Raw genomic sequence first — 20,632 nt, forward strand, 5'->3', positions numbered from 1 at the left:
ACAACATGCTTCATGGACACTTTGCACAGAAAACCGTTTGGATTTCAAAATCGAATGTCAACTGAAGATGCTATATTTAATTCAACAGATGAAATACTATACTCTGTAAACTGGAATTTGTTGCCAAGGGAATGCTCTGTGACTTGGTCAAAACTTTCGGTTGTACGAACCACGATATCCCCACGCGAGAGTTAAAATATCACAGAATACTAAACACAGCATGTTCAATGTTTATATCATTTCTGAATGACAGGAAACGGAGTGTACCAGTTCCAAATCAGTTGTGTATCAACAGGCACTCAGGTTATAGAGCAATTTTTTTCAGGGCATGAAAAAAAGTGTCACTGGAATGCTGGACGGCGAAGAAATTTCTGCTTATAGCCTAACTACATACAAGGGAAATTCCCCATCGCACTCCCCCCCCCCCCCCCCCCTCTAAGATTTAGTGCTACTATGAGCCAGTAAATAGTGCTTAAGAAACTGAACACAGATCAAGCATGAAATCAGGAAGAAGATGCACTGAACTGTGAAAAAAGGGACAAAATAGAAACAGTGAACGGTCCAAGATCATATTGTGTGGTGTCCCATTTTCTTTCACAAAATTATGAACCGTCCGTTTGGTCATTGACGTGTCTGTTCGCTGTATTCATATTTGTGTCTATGTCGTCGCGTAACGTCTGTTTGCAACAGTGAGGTGTAAGGAACAGACCTATAATGAAAGTTGATTCAAAGATCTTGTGCGTTTTCACAGGTATTCGGCACTGGGATCCAATGATTACAAGACGATGAGGTTTCGTACATACTACCTCCTATTTGTTCTTAACAAGTACCACATGTTCTGACTCTTCAATGAAAGTCTATGCAGCATCTCACCTGTTTTCGCTATTCATCACACTTACTTGCGACGCTAATATATTGTTACCATATGAGTCATATTCTGTAACCAGCGTGTGGTATGACAGGTGCCAAGACTACAGAAAGAGAACAGGCACGTCAATTACCGGAAGGACAGTTCATAATTCTGTGGAAAGAAAGGTATGCTCGAGGGATATTTGAACGTGAATCTATCATGACCACATAACCATGGCACCGCAACTTTTCTAATTCGTTCGATGTTGCACATTTTGAAGCAGGACCGTTAGCTGTTTCTATTTTGCTTCATTCTTCACTGTTCAGTACACTTTCTTCCTATTTTGGTGCTTGATCTGTGTACAGCTTTTGACGGGCTATCCATTGGGCATCTTACAATTCAAACTGAGGGGGTGAATTTGGAGTCTCCCTTATTAGCGCTGGTGACCCTGCGGCCTTTCCCGCTTTAGCAACGACAGACAAATCGTCACATTTGACATTTTATTACATTTGCGATATTAATGTTGATAAAGTATATACACAAATGTGTGTTTTCTTTGTTTCGTGCGAATTTTACTGCAGCGGCGATATTCTGAGGCGAACCTTCGCAGTGGCGGACGACGTTCTCTCTTAGCTGAGACTTACAACCGCGAGAAGATGGCAGCCTGTTTGTCAAGACGTGCTATGTTCTTTAATATTTTAATGGGTCGAATGAAACCTTATTACGACAGAAGGAGTATAACACATGTAATTTTATCGTAGAAACGAATAACAGGTATTTGACTGTAAATAGAGACGAAATATCTTCCGAGTGAAAGAAATTTAATCATTCTGACATGTCGTTTTTCTGCATCAAAAACACATGAAATGAACTTAAAACTCAAGAAAAGAAATGAAGCACAATAATCATTAACAAATTCGTGCCCAGCGAAGCTGCTGTCGCCTCGTAAAGAAAAAAAATGAAATGTCAAACCTGGCTGGCCGGTGTGGCCGAGCGGTTCTAGGCGCTTCAGTCTGGAGCCGCGCGACCGCTTCGGTCGCAGGTTCGAATCCTGCCTCGGGCATGGATGTGTGTGACGTCCTTGGGTTAGTTAGGTTTAAGTAGTTCTAAGTTCTAGGGGGCTGATGACCTCAGATGCTAAGTCCCATAGTGCTCAGAGCCATTTGAACCATTTTTTGTCAAAACTGCTTCGTTATTCACTGCGGCATTAACATGTGCCAGTCCCCTCCCCCCACCCCCTGTCCATACATCCTCTCCTCCATCCCCCTCCCTCCCCCTCCCCATTTCAGAGCCTGGGTAACATTTAAAAATGAGTACAAACTATTTATTGCACAGCAAAGTATCGGTGAGAATTACATAGAATCCAAAACAAACTATAAGTTTTTTGGCCTACTTTATGGGTACTGAGAAGCACTTTCCTTGGTAATAAACGAAGTCCAAATGATAATCGATTTCATACCATACATTCTGAAGCATAAGTAGAGTTGGTTTGCCCCATAATGCTGAAGGGATGTGGTGAGTGGAATCCGTATCGGCAGTTGTCACGCATGTCCACATAATTGTACGCTGAAACACTTAGCTCGATGAAGATAAACTGACGGCAAAATTTTTGTTCTGACATCGCACAGAGCACATAAACTTTCAGTGAGTCATGTAATGAACGAAATTTTGAACTATATTTTGCATTCTCTCTAACTCTTATCAGTGTATCCTACGCATTAAACACTTACAGCCTTCTGTAATGGCTATATCATTTTTAATTCCCTTGTACATAAAGGTTTAATTTATTTCAGATGTGAATAATCTCCTGACGAGGATATCGGCGAAGTCCAATACTAACGCTCTCAATTTCGGTAAATAATATTCATACGCTATGAATATACAGTCACATTAATGTGACCACCGCCTGTGTTGGACGTCAGCGTTCAATAACCACTCACAGATGGCAGGTGGCAGCACCAGTAGTGGAGGGTATATAAAGCGCGTCGTGGAAGCAATTTGGTAAGCTGTTCGCGTGCCTCCGTGGTTACATCATACCGTGCACGGCAAAATGGCACTTTCCCAAAACCGGCCCCGGGGCAACTGTGGTGCACCAAAGGCCCTAGATGACAGGGGTGAAAGACGGTTGCAATGTTGCAGGCGGGTAGACGTGCAACTTTTGAGCAACTGACCATCCAGACGAACAAAGGGGCTATCAACAGCGTCTCCTCAATGACGGTTCAACGAATGTTGATGCTTACCGGCCTCCGCAGCAGGTACCTGATTCGTGCACCCATGCTGACTGCTTGTCATCGGCCACGGAGGCTGGAATTTGCACGCCAGTACAGGAACTGGAGGTCCGTTTAGTGGTGACGAGTGGCTTTCAGATGAATTACGTTTTATGCCCCATCGGACAGACGGCCGTTGGCGTGCACGGCGTGTAACGTCTGAAACTAGGAAGGAGGCTGTGGTCTGTGAAATGTTTTCGTGGCGTTCCCTAGATGATCTTGTCATTCTGGAAGGTACAATGAATCAACACATTTATGCATTTATCTATGGGACCATGTCAACCCCTACACGCAAGCACGATGGCATCTACCAGCAGGACAATGCAACGTGCAACGTCTCACATAGCTCGCAGAGTACATGCGTGGTTCGAAGACCAGCAGGATGTGTTTACCGTGTTCCCCTGGCCACCAAACTCCCAGGATTTAAGCCCAATCTAGAATCTTTGTGACCACCTCGATCGGGCTGTACGCGCCATCCTCATCCGAGAAATCTTGCGCAGGTGGCCACGGCCTTGGAGTCAACATGGCTCCACATTCTTTTCAGTATCATCCAGAATCTCACTTACTCTCTTCCTGCAGTGCAAAACGATCTCCAGTGTCGGTGGCGTCCCTGCTCCACCAAGAACCGACGATATCAAACATGGTACAAAAAGTTGACACACACTGTCTAGCTCAGCTGAACTACTCAGTTCTGCAGTGAAAATGAAGCTGTCTTGTTGTTCCTCTGTTGTACCATAAATTTTCATTCTGTCTGAAACTGACCTGTAGCAGTTTCGTACTTCTTGCAAGACGCTAGTACATAATTAATTTTGGTGTTGTGTATGTATAGTTGTATCACCCGTAGGACACGCACAAAAGACGCATGACTGTTTTTGACGCGTGACAGGAAGACAAGGCACATTCTGCTTTTCAGTCACGTGTACTATAGCTAATGATACACGACATGAGAATGGACTTTTATACGTATTAGCAAATCACAGCAATGCCCGTTGTTGCTCTGTTACTGTTTAATCCATATTCAGTGCGCAATTTGTATGCCAAATGGACGGAACGAGTTTATTCGGATTATCGTCAACCCAATTTCAGATAAATTGTCTGTTAATTAAGAGAGCGGAAGAGCGCATCCGCACAAATATAACTACGTTTCGAAAACATTTGTGCACTTGCCCGCCGTCTGCTGGCACCGACTATTTAGGCTTATTGTATGAGCTATTCAGTCAATTCATGTCCCTAGAAATCTGACGGATGAAGAACTGAAACTACATGCTGCACAATACAGGGTGTAAATTTTCAGTTGACAAACCAGAATAACTCGAAAAATAAGATTCACGCGAAAAAATGTGCAGAATGCAAAGTTGGTTATTTTCGATCGGGACATCTGCTTGTGCTAAAATTAGCCCGCCAGCCCAGCCCTCTGGGGGTGGGAGGGGAGGCAACTTAAAATTTCAAACGGGAATCCCCATTTTTTATTGCAGAATCAGGTTCTACAGAAAAAACTACGTACATTTTGTCGTAAATATTTGTTTTTATTCTTGGTTTTTGGCGCTGTAATTCAAGAAAATCCATGTTCTCATTTTTGCGTGGAAATTGGTTACGAATAAATAAAAAATGAGTTCACTCGTTAGGAAGTAGAATGTTTTGTTAGTTAGTTAGCTAGTCAGATGATTTGTTTGATAATTAAAAGTTGTGTGGCCTCATGACCACGAGACAAAGAAAAATTATCCGAATCTGAGGAAAAATTAATATTTGGGTCAATATTTGTAAAACTCTAATTCCTCCCTCTCAAACCCCACCATATGGGGAGAGAGGGAGAGTTTTAGTTTTAGCGAATCAAAATATTTTATTTATACGTAACCATTTTCCACGCAAAAATGAGAACATGGATTTTCTTGAATTACAGCGGCAACTACCAAGAATAAAAACAAATGTTTAAGACAAAATGTACGTAGTTTTTATGTAGAATCTGATTCTGCAATAAAAAATGGGGGTTCCCATTTGAAATTTGTAAGTTGCCTCCCTCCCCATCACCTTGGGGCTGGGGTGGAGGGCTAATTTTAGCACCAGCAGATGCCCCCCTCGAAAATAATCAACTTTGGATTCTGCACATTTTCTCGTGTGAAGCTTATTTTTCGAGTTATTCTGGTTTGTCAACTGAAAATTTACACCCCGTATAATGTTAACTGGACTTATTTTACTGAATCTTCAAGCGATGTTAATCAATCGCCGACCATGTGGCCGAGCGGTTCTAGGCACTTCAGTCTGGAACCGCGCGACCGCTACGGTCGCAGGTTCGAACCCTGCCTCGGGCATGGATGTGTGTGTTGTCCTTAGGTTAGTTAGGTTTAAGTAGTTCTAAGTCTAGAGGACTGATGACCTCATATGTTAAGTCCCATAGCACTCAGAGCCATTTGAACCATTTTTGTTAGTCAACCGTGTTGTTCACTCTGTTTTCATTCCGATTCAAATGGTTCGAATGCCTCTAAGCACTATGGAACTTAACATCTGAGGTCATCAGTCCTCTAGACTTAGAACTACTTAAACCTAACTAACCTAAGGACAACACACACATCCATGCCCGAGGCAGGGTTCGAACCTGCGACCGTAGCAGCAGCGCGGTTCCGGACTGAAGCGCCTAGAACCGCCTGGCCACAGCGGCCGGCTCATTCCGATTCGCTCTTGGTTTTCTCGGTGGTGCTGGGAGATCGTAGATACATCTTAAATGTTTGTATCACACCATTTTTTGGTGAGTGGAAATTCGATTGGTATCAAATTCAGCGTTCTGTATAGCTATCGAAGTGGATGAAAATAACATCATTGCATTTTGATTTGCTGTTTCAGATGCAGCAAAAGATCTGTTGACTTACAGTGTTACGACTACCGCGATAACGAGACACAATCTAATACTGATATTCATTATATCTACCTTCAAACTACTGGTCTTTGGTAACATTCTGTTCAAAAATTTTTCTTGTGCATGTCATCCCTTTTTATGTCCTTCTCCTCAGCAACAGTCATCCACAGTTTTCGATTAACATCGAGAGAATGATACCGGTTGCCTTTCATGTTCCAAATAAGTGGCTTTGTGCAGACTACACCAATCAGTAGGCAACTATTTAGAATGGGATTAGTCGCTTCTAGACGCTCGTCGCAAGTGCATACACAGCTACAACCAGAATCGTCATAGATGTATATCGTGAAAGGGTGCACATGGTAGCGCCACCGTTGACGAATACTGTGAGGAGCGATTTGTCACAGTCCAGAAAACTTGTCACTAAGATCTGCTACTGGGCGTGTCACAAGTGATGTCACTCCACACATCTTAAAACGTAGTTTGGTACTGTTCTCACGAAATGTCTAGATCCGGCAAGTTGATGAAACGGTCCTACAATTTGTGTTGTTTTACGTGAAGGCACGCTCAATGATTTATTATATTTGTTCTTGTTGAATTTTTGCTGGTAGCGCTGACGGCTTCTGGCGCACGCGACGTGGGACTTAAACTCCCTTCATCCATCTTCTCGCTGCTGAAGCAACCATAAGACTTTTCTTTGATTTTGATAAAAACTGTCACAGCATAGGGAAATATTTCAAGGCTGGAAAACACTAACAAAGTATGGGAAATATTTCATCGGTAGAGCGAACAGGCTCGTTTCATTTTTGAGAGAACTTTTATTTCAAGAAAATGGAACCGATGTTTTCTGCAGTATTTTAATATGATGTTAGAAAAATAATACTTAATATAACTTCATTATGTTGGCATTGTCTTTAAAAGTCCTTGGAACTATTGTCGCAATGGAAGCAAATCCTGTTAAACAGAGTACAAATGTGCAATTTCTCGGCGATTTATACTGATAAAGTGTTCTCCAGCTTCCAGGTGCGTCAGTTTCTTAAAAAGCCCCGACCTTTCGGCCGAGTGCTCCTAGGCCATGTAAGGTGACGACACTCCAGTGTTCACCGTGTGAAAAACCATCGTTCTCACGAACGTGGTACAGCGGTTGATGATATAAACAAATGAAAAGAACCGTCACAGCCATATTATTAAAGAAATTTGTTTCTACCGACCAGCTTCGGCCGAACTCTTATGCCATCTTCAGGTCCACTGGAAACCAAAATGTTAATTTTTGAGAGTATTATTTAGGTATACCGTAGTCTGAGAGTTACATCATCATTGCAGGTTGCATTCGACGAGACAACAAAAGAGTTTTGGGGTAGCGTTATAACCGAAGTTGTTGTTGTGGTCTTCAGTCCTGAGACTAGTTTGATGCAGCTCTCCATGCTACTCTATCCTGTGCAAGCTTCTTCATCTCCCAGTACTTACAGCAACCCACATCCTTCTAAATCTGCTTAGTGTATTCATCTCTTGGTCTCCCTCTACGATTTTTACCCTCCACGCTGCCCTCCAATTCTAAATTTGTGATCCTTTGATGCCTCAGAACATGTCCTACCAACCGATCCCTTCTTCTGCTCAAGTTGTGCCACAAACTTCTCTTCTCCCCAATCTTATTCAACACCTCCTCATTAGTTATGTGATCTACCCATCTAATCTTCAGCATTCTTCTGTAGCACCACATTTCGAAAGCTTCTATTCTCTTCTTGTCTAAACTAGTTATGGTCCATGTTTCACTTCCATACATGGCTACACTCCATACAAATACTTTCAGAAACGATTTCCTGACACTTTAATCTATTCTCGATGTTAACAAATTTTTCTTCTTCAGAAACGCTTTCCTTGCCAGTGCCAGTCTACATTTTATATCCTCTCTACTTCGACCATCATCAGTTATTTTGCTCCCCAAATAGCAAAATTCCTTTACTACTTTAAGTGTCTCATATCCTAATCACCCGACTTAATTCGACTACATTCCATTATCCTCATTTTGGTTTTGTTGGTGTTCATCTTATATCCTCCTTTGAAGACACTGTCCATTCCGTTCAACTGCTCTTCCAAGTCGTTTGCTGTCTCTGACAGAATTTCAATGTCATCGGCGAACCACAAAGTTTTTATTTCTTCTCTATGGATTTTAATACCTACTCCGAATTTTTCTTTTGTTTCCTTTACTGCTTGTTCAATATACAGATTGAATAACGTCGGGGAGAGGCTACAAACCTGTCTCACTCCCTTCCCAACCACTGATTCCCTTTCATATCCCTCGACTCTTATAACTGCCATCTGATTTCTGTACATATTGTAAATAGCCATTCGCTCCCTGTATTTTACCCCAGCCACCTTTAGCATTTGAAAGACAGTATTCCCGTCCACATTGTCAAAAGCTTTCTCTAAGTCTACAAATGCTAGAAACGTAGGTTCTCCTTTCCTTAATCTTCCTTCTAAGATAAGTCGTAAGGTCAGTATTGCCTCACGTGTTCCAATATTTCTGCGGAATCCAAACTGATCTTCCCCAAGGTCGGCTTCTACCAGTTTTTCCATTCGTCTGTAAAGAATTCGCGTTAGTATTTTGCAGCTGTGACTTATTAAACTGATAGTTCGGTAATTTTCACATCTGTCAACACTTGATTTCTTTGGGATTGGAATTATTATATTTTTCTTGAAGTCTGAGGGTATTTCACCTGTCTCATACATGTTGCTCACCAGGTGGTAGAGTTTTGTCAGGGCTGGCTCTCCCAAGGCCGTCAGTAGTTCTAATGGAATGTTGTCTACTCCCGGGGCCTTGTTTCGACTCAGGTCTTTCAGTGCTCTGTCAAACTCTTCACGCAGTATCGTATCTCCCATTTCATCTTCATCTACATCCTCTTCCATTTCCATAATACTGGCCTCAAGTATATCGCCCTTGTATAGACCCTCCATATACTCCTTCCACCTTTCTGCTTTCCCTTCTTTGCTTAAAACTGGGTTTCCATCTGAGCTCTTTTCCTGTAGGCAGTATCTATCTTACCCCTAGTGAGATAAGCCTCTACATCCTCACATTTGTCCTTAGCCATTTTGCACTTCCTGTCGATCTCATTTTTGAGACTTTTGTATTCCTTTTTGCCTTCTTCATTTACTGCATTTTTATATTTCCTCCTTTCATCAATTAAATTCAATATTTCTTCTAGCCCTCGTCTTTTTACCTACTTGATCCTCTGCTGGCTTCACTACTTTATCCCTCAGAGCTACCCAGTCTTCTTCTACTGTATTTCTTTCCCCCATTCCTGCAAATTGTTCCCTTATGCTCTCCCTGAAACTCTGCACAACCTCTGATTTAGTAAGTTTATCCAGGTCCCATCTCCTTAAATTCCTACCTTTTTGCAGTTTCTTCAGTTTTAATCTACAGTTCATAACCAATAGATTGTGGTCAGAGTCCACACTTGCCCCTGGAAATGTCTTACAGTTTAAAACTTGGTTCCTAAATCTCTATCTTACCATTATATTATCTATCTGATACCTTTTAGTATCTCCAGGCTTCTTCCATGTATACAATCTTCTTTTATGATTCTTGAACCAAGTGTTAGCTATGGTTAGGTTGTGCTTTGTGCAAAATTCTACCAGGCTGCTTCCTCTTTCGTTTCTTACCCCCAATCCATATTCACCTACTACGTTTCCTTCTCTCCCTTTTCCTACTACCGAATTCCAGTCATCCATGACTATTAAATTTTCGTCTCCCTTCACTACCTGAATAATTTCTTTTATCTCATCATACATTTCTTCAAGTTCTTCATCATCTGCAGAGGCAGTTGGCATATAAACTTGTACTACTGTAGTAGGCGTGGGCTTCGTGTCCATCTTGGCCACAATAATGCGTTCACTATGCTGTTTGTAGTAGCTTACCCGCATTCCTATTTTCCTATTCATTATTAAACCTACTCCTGCATTACCCCTATTTGACTTTGTGTTGATAACCCTGTATTCACCTAACCAAAAGTCATGTTCCTCCTGCCACCGAACTTCACTAATTCCCGCTATATATAACTTTAACCTATCCATTTCCCTTTTTAAATTTTCTAGCCTACCTGCCCGATTAAGGGATCTGACATTCCACGCTCCGATCCGTAGAACGCCAGTTTTCTTTCTCCTGATAACGACATCCTCTTGAGTAGTCCGCGCCCGGAGAACCGAATGGGGGACTATTTTACCTCCGGAATATTTTACCCAAGAGGACGCCATCATCATTTAACCATACAGTAAAGCTGCATGCCCTCGGGAAAAATTACGGCTGTAGTTTCCCCTTGCTTTCAGCCGTTCGCGTACCAACACAGCAAGGCTGTTTTTGTTAGTGTCACATGGCGAGATCAGTCAATCATCCAGACTGTTGCCCCTGCAACTACTGAAAAGGCTGCTGCCCCTCTTCAGGAACCACACGTTTGTCTGGCCTCTCAACCTCCGTTGTGGTTGCACCTACGGTACGGCCATCTGTATCGCTGAGGCACGCAAGCCTCCGCACCAACGGCAGGGTCCATGGTTCACGTGTAACATTACATTTCAGTTTTTCTGTTATATGAAAAGGGCATTCTAAATATCTCTATACACATTAATTGCTGTTCGGTACACTTCATACATGCAAAATTTAATATTTTATAAGAAATATTGTAAATGTTGCCTGAATAGGTTAACCACCCACAAAGTAAACATTACCGAATCCTCAGAGTCGGGGAAAACGTGGCGGATGATTCAGCCTGTTATATAGGATCTCTACGTGATATTTAAGGATAGCAGCAGCAGCAAACACAAGACAGTCACCATTTGACAATGGACAAGGAGTAATCGGCCGAAAGCTCGTACGTTTTTAACTATTTGACGCGGCTAGAGAACCTTTTAGACTATATTTATCGGGCTGGAATTCGTCTGACAGCTTCATGATTGATTGTACAGTTGTGATTCCTGAGTTTCTCCTGGCGTATTTGATAATCAATATATCCACGGGTGTACTGCCGGTCTACAGTGTCCAACGGGGACAATATTTCGGCGATCATACATGTCGCCATCATCAGCTGAACTGACGGACTGAGCTCCTGTAAACGTGCCGGCACGGAAATCCGTGCGCTATGGCTGCTCACAAGGGAACCTCCACATCGCACCCCCCTCAGAGTTAGTTATAAGTTGGCACAGTGGATAGGCCTTGAAAAACTGAACACAGATCAATCGAGAAAACAGGAAGAAATTATGTGGAACTATGAAAAAATAAGCAAAATATACAAACTGAGCAGTCAATGGGAAAGATAGGCAACATAAAGGATAATGTGAGCGCAGGAGCGCCGTGGTCCCGTGGTTAGCGTGAGCAGCTGCGAAACGAGAGGTCCTTGGTTCAAGTCCTTCCTCGAGTGAAAAGTTTCATTTTTTTATTTTCAGACAATTATTATGTCCGTCCGTCCGTCCGATGTGAGGTAACTGCACTGTAGTATGGGGACGCTACACCTAAACAAACATCGAAACACACGATGTCAGTCGACTATTCCTGCTAACGAGGCTCCCTGGCTGGCAGTTGACTGTTCGCTACTTTGGACGAGAGTGCATTAAATACGTGAGATGTATTCCGTGGGCAATATGAATCCAGCAAATATTGTCCGTGAAAATAAAGAAATAAACGGACAGATAATAATTGTCTGAAAATAAAAAATTAAACTTATCACTCGAAGGAGGACTTGAATCAAGGACCTCTCATTTCGCAGGTGCTCACGCTAACCACGGGACCACGGCGCTCCTACGCTCACATTATCCTTTATGTTGCCTATCTTGCCCATGGACTACTCAGTTTGTATATTTTGCTTATTTTTTCATAGTTCCACACAACTTCTTCCTGTTTTCTCGATTGATCTGTGTTCAGTTTTTCAAGGCCTATCCACTGGCCAACTTATAACTAAATCTGAGGGGGGTGCGATGGGGAGGTTCCCTTGTCAGAGGGAACTGGGTTCGTGGATATTTTGATTGTACAGATGTTCTGGGCGATGTTGAGAGATAGCAGCACCGTCGCCTTTTTCTCGCGACTCTCGAGCGAGAACGAATGCCAGGGCTTACCTGAGGGCAGCCTTATCGCAGGCGTCCGGCGTGTCGACGGCAGGCAGGTTGTCGGTGGACAGGTCGACGGCGTCGAGGGCGTCGTCGTCAGCGACAGCGGACGCGCCCCTGGCGAGCGGGCCCGCCTTGGCGCCGTTGCCGCTGCCGCTGCCGCCGCTGGCGCCCCCGCCGCTGCTGTTACCACCGCCGCCTCCTTTGCCGCTGCTGCGGCGGACGATCGTCAGCGAGCCTTGCTCTGCAACATCAGCGCCGCCGGAAGGGCCCGTTTCAATGCTGCCCGTCATCCCCACTAGTCTACAGATACATCTACAATACTCGACTGCTCTACAATCCAGTTTAAATAAACTCCTGGAAATTGAAATAAGAACACCGTGAATTCATTGTCCCAGGAAGGGGAAACTTTATTGACACATTCCTGGGGTCAGATACATCACATGATCACACTGACAGAACCACAGGCACATAGACACAGGCAACAGAGCATGCACAATGTCGGCACTAGTACAGTGTATATCCACCTTTCGCAGCAATGCAGGCTGCTATTCTCCCAAGGAGACGATCGTAGAGATGCTGGATGTAGTCCTGTGGAACGGCTTGCCATGCCATTTCCACCTGGCGCCTCAGTTGGACCAGCGTTCGTGCTGGACGTGCAGACCGCGTGAGACGACGCTTCATCCAGTCCCAAAAATGCTCAATGGGGGGCAGATCCGGAGATCTTGCTGGCCAGGGTAGTTGACTTACACCTTCTAGAGCACGTTGGGTGGCACGGGATACATGCGGACGTGCATTGTCCTGTTGGAACAGCAAGTTCCCTTGCCGGTCTAGGAATGGTAGAACGATGGGTTCGATGACGGTTTGGATGTACCGTGCACTATTCAGTGTCCCCTCGACGATCACCAGTGGTGTACGGCCAGTGTAAGAGATCGCTCCCCACACCATGATGCCGGGTGTTGGCCCTGTGTGCCTCGGTCGTATGCAGTCCTGATTGTGGCGCTCACCTGCACGGCGCCAAACACGCATACGACCATCATTGGCACCAAGGCAGAAGCGACTCTCATCGCTGAAGACGACACGTCTCCATTCGTCCCTCCATTCACGCCTGTCGCGACACCACTGGAGGCGGGCTGCACGATGTTGGGGCGTGAGCGGAAGACGGCCTAACGGTGTGCGGGACCGTAGCCCAGCTTCATGGAGACGGTTGCGAATGGTCCTCGCCGATACCCCAGGAGCAACAGTGTCCCTAATTTGCTGGGAAGTGGCGGTGCGGTCCCCTACGGCACTGCGTAGGATCCTACGGTCTTGGCGTGCATCCGTGCGTCGCTGCGGTCCGGTCCCAGGTCGACGGGCACGTGCACCTTCCGCCGACCACTGGCGACAACATCGATGTACTGTGGAGACCTCACGCCCCACGTGTTGAGCAATTCGGTGGTACGTCTACCCGGCCTCCCGCATGCCCACTATACGCCCTCGCTCAAAGTCCGTCAACTGCACATACGGTTCACGTCCACGCTGTCGCGGCATGCTACCAGTGTTAAAGACTGCGATGGAGCTCCGTATGCCACGGCAAACTGGCTGACACTGACGGCGGCGGTGCACAAATGCTGCACAGCTAGCGCCATTCGACGGCCAACACCGCGGTTCCTGGTGTGTCCGCTGTGCCGTGCGTGTGATCATTGCTTGTACAGCCCTCTCGCAGTGTCCGGAGCAAGTATGGTGGGTCTGACACACCGGTGTCAATGTGTTCTTTTTTCCATTTCCAGGAGTGTATTTGGCAGAGGGTGCACAGAACCACGTTCAGACTACTTCTCTGCTGTTCTACTCTCGAACAACAAGTTTGGAAAATTAACATCTACTTAGATAATACCGTAAGATATATGATTTAGGTGGGTAGTTCCTATGGGACCAACGAGAGATCTGATTTATCTTATTTTATCACGATAATTATTTCTCTATTCCTCTCTTTGTAGATGGGAGACAACAAAATACGCTGCCGGAAGAAAATTAGTGACATCTTTTAGATGTTTACAATTCACTCAAGATTCATTGTTGCAACAGTGCATATGGTTTCTCCTTTCAGTTTCTGTGATATGTGCTTTTGGTGGTGCAGGTTATCAGCCCACAGCCCCCCGAGTGTCCTGGTGGGGCTGCCACCTCATGGCCTGGACACCTGCCAAGGTTTTATTTCAGGGCCTTACCCCTTAGACAGCTTGTCTTCACCACGACTACAGAACGCTATCCATCCTTTCGCCGTAAGGCCTATGTGCATCAACGTTGTCCTGGTTTCCAACGATCTTCCGCTGTCCACATTAGGGGACTGTGTCTGCTGCCACACAATCACAGGGAGGAAAAGGAAAGGAAGTGAGTGTATAGGATGGGATAGAACAGAATAGGATAGGACAGGACAGGACAGGACACTAGACGGGACGTTGTGAGACACACTTTGTCTGGATCCTCTATGGAGACCTCTCCGGCTTGGGAGGCCCTGCTGGTAGTTACACCACCGCCGGCATAGCCCTCCACTTCATTGGATCACACAAACCCCCTCGCCCAACACGGACAGTGTTTCGTTAAGGCTGTGGCTCCTGAGGGTGAACAGTGCATATGGAGTAGATGAAATGATTACTTTTACAGATCAATAGCACAAGCGTGCCGGCCGTTGTAGCCGAGCGGTTCTAGGCGCTTCAGTCCGGAACCGCGCTGCTGCTACGGTCACAGGTTCGAATCCTGCCTCGGAAATGGATGTGTGTAATGTCCTTAGGTTAGTTAGGTTCAAGTAGTTCTAAGTCTAGGGGACTGATGACCTCAGATGTTAAGTCCCATAGTGCTTAGAGCCATTTCAACCATTTTTCAATAGCACAAGCGGTTCTGAGGTACCAGATATTGACCCATGCTGAAACACCCATATTAGTACATGGTGTAGCCTCCATTGGCGGCGATGGAGGCACTGACTCTGGCATCCAGTCGATCGTAGAGATGGCGAATACTGTCCTGATGTACGTTATGTGCCACGCCTGATCGACCTGTTCACGTAGTACTGTAAGAGTCCACTAGAAACAAGTCCGGATACCGTGCTGGCTAGGGAAGTTGCTTCACGTCTTGCAGAGCAGTTGAATTTTATGGGCAGTGAATGGGCGAGCATTATCCTGCTGGAATAACACATCACCTTCTTGTTTCAACAACGGTAAAAGAGCGGATCTATCAACATTTTGCACGTACCGAGCGTTGTTTAGCGTTCCCTCCAGACGCACCAAAGGTGAACGAGAGCTGTACATTATTTCACCACAGACCATAAGGCTTCGGGTGGGGCCAGTGTGTCCTGGACGAATGCACTCTAAGAGATAGCGCTCACCAGGTCTACGTCATATGCGCAAACGACCATCACTTGCTTGCAGGCAGAATCTGCTTTCATCGCTAAAGACCAAGGCACGCAATTCCATCTTCCAAGTGGTCCACTGACGGCTCCAGTATATCCGTGCACGTAGATGCTGTGGCAGGAGTAGAAGACGAGCTAGAGGTGTGCGTGGCTGTAGTCCCTCTGCTAATAACCGGTTCGCAACAGTTCGTGTTGACAAGCCTGGTCTCACAGGCCAACTTATCTGAGGTGTGGTAGCTGTACAATCTGCCACTGCTGCTCTTACAATACGACATCCTGGTAGGCGTCTGTACTGCGTGAAAGTCCAGAACCTCGTCTATGGGTGTGAGAATGTTCGCGTGAGCACTGATACCAACATCCTTGTACAACTGACGAAGCACGTCTAACTTGTGTGACGATTCTCAGAAAAGACCATCCCGCCACTCGTAAAGCCACAATTTGACCCATTTCAAAGTCACTTACTTGGCAGTAGCAAGCACGAGTGAGTCTGCGTGGTATGGTTGCCCGCTCGCTTCACACGTTTACACCACACTGAGCCTTCAGGCTGTGTGCATTCCCTATTAAACGACAGGCACAAAAGGCGCTCTGGCAGCTATATCACTACGTTATCTACTGATGGATGACGTTGAAACCATTATCAGTATACCTACTATCCTCACGTCACATATGCCGCCATCGGATCAAAATCGACGTCCTCTTTCCAGGTGTATTTTTTTTCCGGCAGTGTGTTTTAGCTGTGGGAGGAGAAAGTTAGTGAAACTTCCTGACGGATTAAAACTGTGTGCCAGGACGGGACTTTCACAGGCAAGTGCTCTACGATTTTTTTTCTTTTTTGTTGATCTCAATTTGGTAGTTATTGTTTGTTCAGGGGGGACGTCCCACGATACCCGTTAAAGTTCATTGTTGATCTGTTCACTCAGTTTTTTTTGTTACAGAGGACGAATAACCCTCTGACCGAACACGCTGGGCTACCGTGCCGGCTCCAACTGAGCTATCCCAACACGACTCGCGGCCTGTCCTCATAGCTCTACTTGTCACTAACTGATCTGCTACCTTCCAAACTCCACAGAATTTCTACTGTGTAGCTTGGGGAATTCTTTACAGACGAATGGAAAAACTAGTAGAAGCCGACCTAGGGGAAGATCAGTTTGGATTCCGTAGAAATATGGGAACACGTGAGGCAATACTGACCTTACGACTTATCTTAGAAGCTAGATTAAGGAAAGGCAAACCTACGTTTCTAGCATTTGTAGACTTAGAGAAAGCTTTTGACAATGTTGACTGGAATACTCTCTTTCAAATTCTGAAGGTGGCAGGGGTAAAATACAGGGAGCGAAAGGCTATTTACAATTTGTATAGAAACCAAATAGCAGTTATGAGAGTTGAGGGGCATGAAAGGGAGGCAGTGGTTGGGAAGGGAGTGAGACAGGGTTGTAGCCTCTTCCCGATGTTATTCAATCTGTATACTGAGCAAGCAGTGAAGGAAACAAAAGAAAAATTCGGAGTAGGTATTAAAATCCACGGAGAAGAAATAAAAACTTTGAGGTTCGCCGATGACACTGAAATTCTGTCAGAGACAGCAAACTACTTGGAAGAGCAGTTGAACGGAATGGATAGTGTCTTGGAAGGAGGATATAAGATGAACATCAACAAAAGCAAAACGAGGATATTGGAATGTAGTCGAAGTAAGTCGGGTGATACTGAGGAAATTAGATTAGGAAATGAGACACTTAAAGTAGTAAAGGAGTTTTGCTATTTGGGGAGCAAAATAACTGATGATGGTCGAAGTAGAGAGGATATAAAATGTAGACTGGCAATGGCAAGGAAAGCGTTTCTGAAGAAGAGAAATTTGTTAACATCGAGTATAGATTTAAGTGTCAGGAAGTCGTTTCTGAAAGTATTTGTATGGAGTGTAGCCATGTATGGAAGTGAAACATGGACCATAACTAGTTTAGACAAGAAGAGAATAGAAGCTTTCGAAATGTGGTGCTACAGAAGAATGCTGAAGATTAGATGGGTAGATCACATACCTAATGAGGAGGTGTTGAATAAGATTGGGGAGAAGAGAAGTTTGTGGCACAACTTGAACAGAAGAAGGGATCGGTTGGTAGGACATGTTCTGAGGCATCAAGGGATCACCAATTTAGTATTGGAGGGCAGCGTAGAGGGTAAAAATCGTAGAGGGAGACCAAGAGATGAATACACCAAACAGATTCAGAAGAATGTGGGTTGCAGTAGGTACTGGGAGATGAAGAAACTTGCACAGGATAGAGTAGCATGGAGAGCTGCATCAAACCAGTCTCAGGACTGAAGACCACAACAACAACAACAACAGCTTGGGGAGCTAACACTCCTTCAAGGAAGGATACCGTGGAGACATGGCTTAGCCACAGCCTGGAGGAGCGCTTACCCGCTAAAGCCAAAGGTCCTGGATTCGAGTTCCTGTCCGGTACACAGTTTTAATCTGCCACGAAGTTTTGTAACAACGCAGAGTGAAAAACTCATCCTCGAGAAAGTGACAGAAATTTCCTTAAAAGATTTCACCACTAGGAAAAAAGTCTTTGCTTCAACGACTGCCATCTCCACTAGCTTATCATATCCGTGACACATTCTCCTTCAAGATAACACGAAGCGAGCTGTTCTTCTGTAAAAGTTTCTTTTCTAGATGACCCCCGTCAATGTAATGTGAATGTAATCTGGTAAGGATTCCATACCGCGCAACCATATTCTACAATGGGATGGACAAGACTAATGCAGATAGTCTATTTGGTAGGTCTGTTGCACCTTGTGGCTATTTTGTCAATAACCGGCAGTCGTTGGTTTGCCTTTCCCACAATATTTTCTGTGTCATGTTCCCAGTTTAAGTTGTTTGCAGTTGTAATATCTAGATATTTGGTTGAACCGACAAATTTTTGTAATTTATCGTGTAACCAAAATCTAACGGATTTTTCCTACTACCCATGTGGAAGACCTCATACTTTCCATAGTTCATTGTCAATTGCCGTATTTTGTATTATGCAGGTAATCTGTCTATGTCAGTTTTTATCTTTTTGATCTTCTGATGACTTTACTGGACGACGGCATCATCTGCAAACCATCTAAGAGAGCTGCTCAGGTTGTTTCCTTAATCTTTTATATGGATTAGAAACAGCAAAGGACGTATAACGCCTCTTCAGGAACACAACATATAAGTAATGCCAGCTTGCAAGTTGCTTAAAATTTTCTTGCTTGCTAACGCCGTTTTCTTCATAAAGTGTGTTACTTGCAAGTTTCTTTTTGTTTCTTGATACAAATTTTGACGGTTCTCGCAACGTGTGGTGTTAGTTAGATCTTTTAAAAACAGGTAGTTTTTGGTAATAATTGAAGCGAAGAAAAACATTAGGGCCCTCAGGCACAAGAGAATTTGACCCATGTGGAAACCACAAACCGCGACCGTTCATAAACGAATAGAGTACAGGGAAAGCACGCGCGTGTTAGGGGATGTTGAATTCGATGAATGTGTCCAGTGTTAGAGCCCAGTGAAGTGTGGTGCCTGGTAGTAAACAGAAGCTCCAACAAATAATGCAATTCACAGGCTGTACGCCGCATTAAGTAAAAATAGCGGTTTGTCAGGTGTGACTAAAACGTGCCGACTGGGACTGTCAGCAGGAAGATAGCAATCAACGTAAACGTTTTCATATGAAACTATATAGAGTGCACTTCTTTGCGTATCACGAGATTGATTTTCATTTTTACACATACTTCCAGCTGTGTTTACAGGGAATTAGATATGGACAGAATTTCCTCTTTAGTAGCAAAATCACCCTTCATATGTCTAGTAACATGAATATTTTACCGCTACATATGTCCCTAATGTGACTAAGCAACAAGTTTATAATGGATATGTTTGTTTGTGATACGTATTCCTGCCAATTCCACAGAATCGTTACTGCTGACGTGTACGAATATCTTGATTTGCTGCAAAAATGCGTCATAGCGCAGTTACGAGGAAACAGTGAGGAAATCCACAATGAATCTTTCAATCTGCAACAGGGTGTTCGCTATTATGAAATCCGCTGGTAAATTAAAACTGTGTGGCGGACCGTAGCTCGAACCCGGCACTTTCCCTTAAGCGGGCAGCCCTCACAAGTTAATTCCAGTGGTACCTCTCTCCCATTTTCCAACCTCTAGAGGTTCTGCTGGATACCCAGCACTCCTTGCAGAAAGGATATTGCGGAGAAACTGCTTAACCACAGTGCGGGAGATAGTTGCCAGTATTAATTTCTCCACAATACTCCTATTCTTCCATCCATAAGTGTTAGCTCGCTAGATATAAAGGAGAACTTCTGTGAAGATTTGAAGGTGGGATAGAGGTATTTTTGGAAGTAAATCTTGAGGCAGGGTCGTGAGTCGTGCTTGGATAGCTCAGTATGTAGGGCTAGGATCCCAGTTCGAGTCCTGTTCCGAAACAAGACGTTTCAGTGATAACTTCGTCTTGCGGTGTAATTGTAGCTCTTCTCACTTCCATTAAGACATCAGCCATAATACTAATGTCGAACTTGTTCAACCGAATTCACAATCATCAAATCTGATTTATTTTTCTTGTTCCTTAACTTGCTTACATCGTCGAATGTTTTGGAGAAATGGCGAGGAAGGATAGGGTCTACAATCACTGACCTCGACAACTCAAATTTGAGACTTGTGCTTATGGTAGAATCTATAATGTCATATTAATGTCAGTCCCATCACAAAGGAAAGCCGCATTGAACACCTGCAAGGAATGTTTATATCTTGAAGAGCGTTTTTCCGCTTGATCATCTTGCTGACGCGTAGTCTTATGCTGAAACCTTGGAGGTGCATACTTTCATAAACAAGAACGCTGGTAGTTGATGGTCACACACAAAATACAGGATGTTTCATAACTGGAAGAAAGGACTCTTATCTAGAAAGAAGAAACAAATGTTAATTAAAGTAAATTCACTGGCATTAAATGTATAGAACTGGGGATGATGAATCGAATAAAATGCAATGATAAAAAAACGATGTTAGTGATGTATACTCAGAAAATGCTGAATCGCAATGTAATGAATACGGCATGATTAATAAAAAAATGTGCCAGACCTGGTTATGACCCATTATCCCTGTTTTTTGCGAGTAATCACCTACACCATTAAGTTACCTGAGCGTACCTCTAGGTGTGACATAAATTTTCGTTG

At 44.3% G+C, this 20,632-nt stretch overlaps 1 protein-coding gene across 1 annotated transcript in view; it reads right to left on the minus strand.

Moving 5' to 3' along the window:
- LOC126260462 (dual specificity calcium/calmodulin-dependent 3',5'-cyclic nucleotide phosphodiesterase 1-like) overlaps positions 1-20,632 on the minus strand; it is a 620,495-nt gene that overhangs the window by 383,665 nt on the left and 216,198 nt on the right. The window contains exon 3 of the mRNA XM_049957791.1: positions 12,065-12,299. Within this exon, the coding sequence (XP_049813748.1) occupies positions 12,065-12,299 (235 nt within the window). The remainder of the gene's footprint in view (positions 1-12,064; positions 12,300-20,632) is intronic.

Source organism: Schistocerca nitens, chromosome 5 (assembly GCF_023898315.1).
Source record: "Schistocerca nitens isolate TAMUIC-IGC-003100 chromosome 5, iqSchNite1.1, whole genome shotgun sequence".
In the NCBI taxonomy this organism is placed as follows: domain Eukaryota; kingdom Metazoa; phylum Arthropoda; class Insecta; order Orthoptera; family Acrididae; genus Schistocerca; species Schistocerca nitens.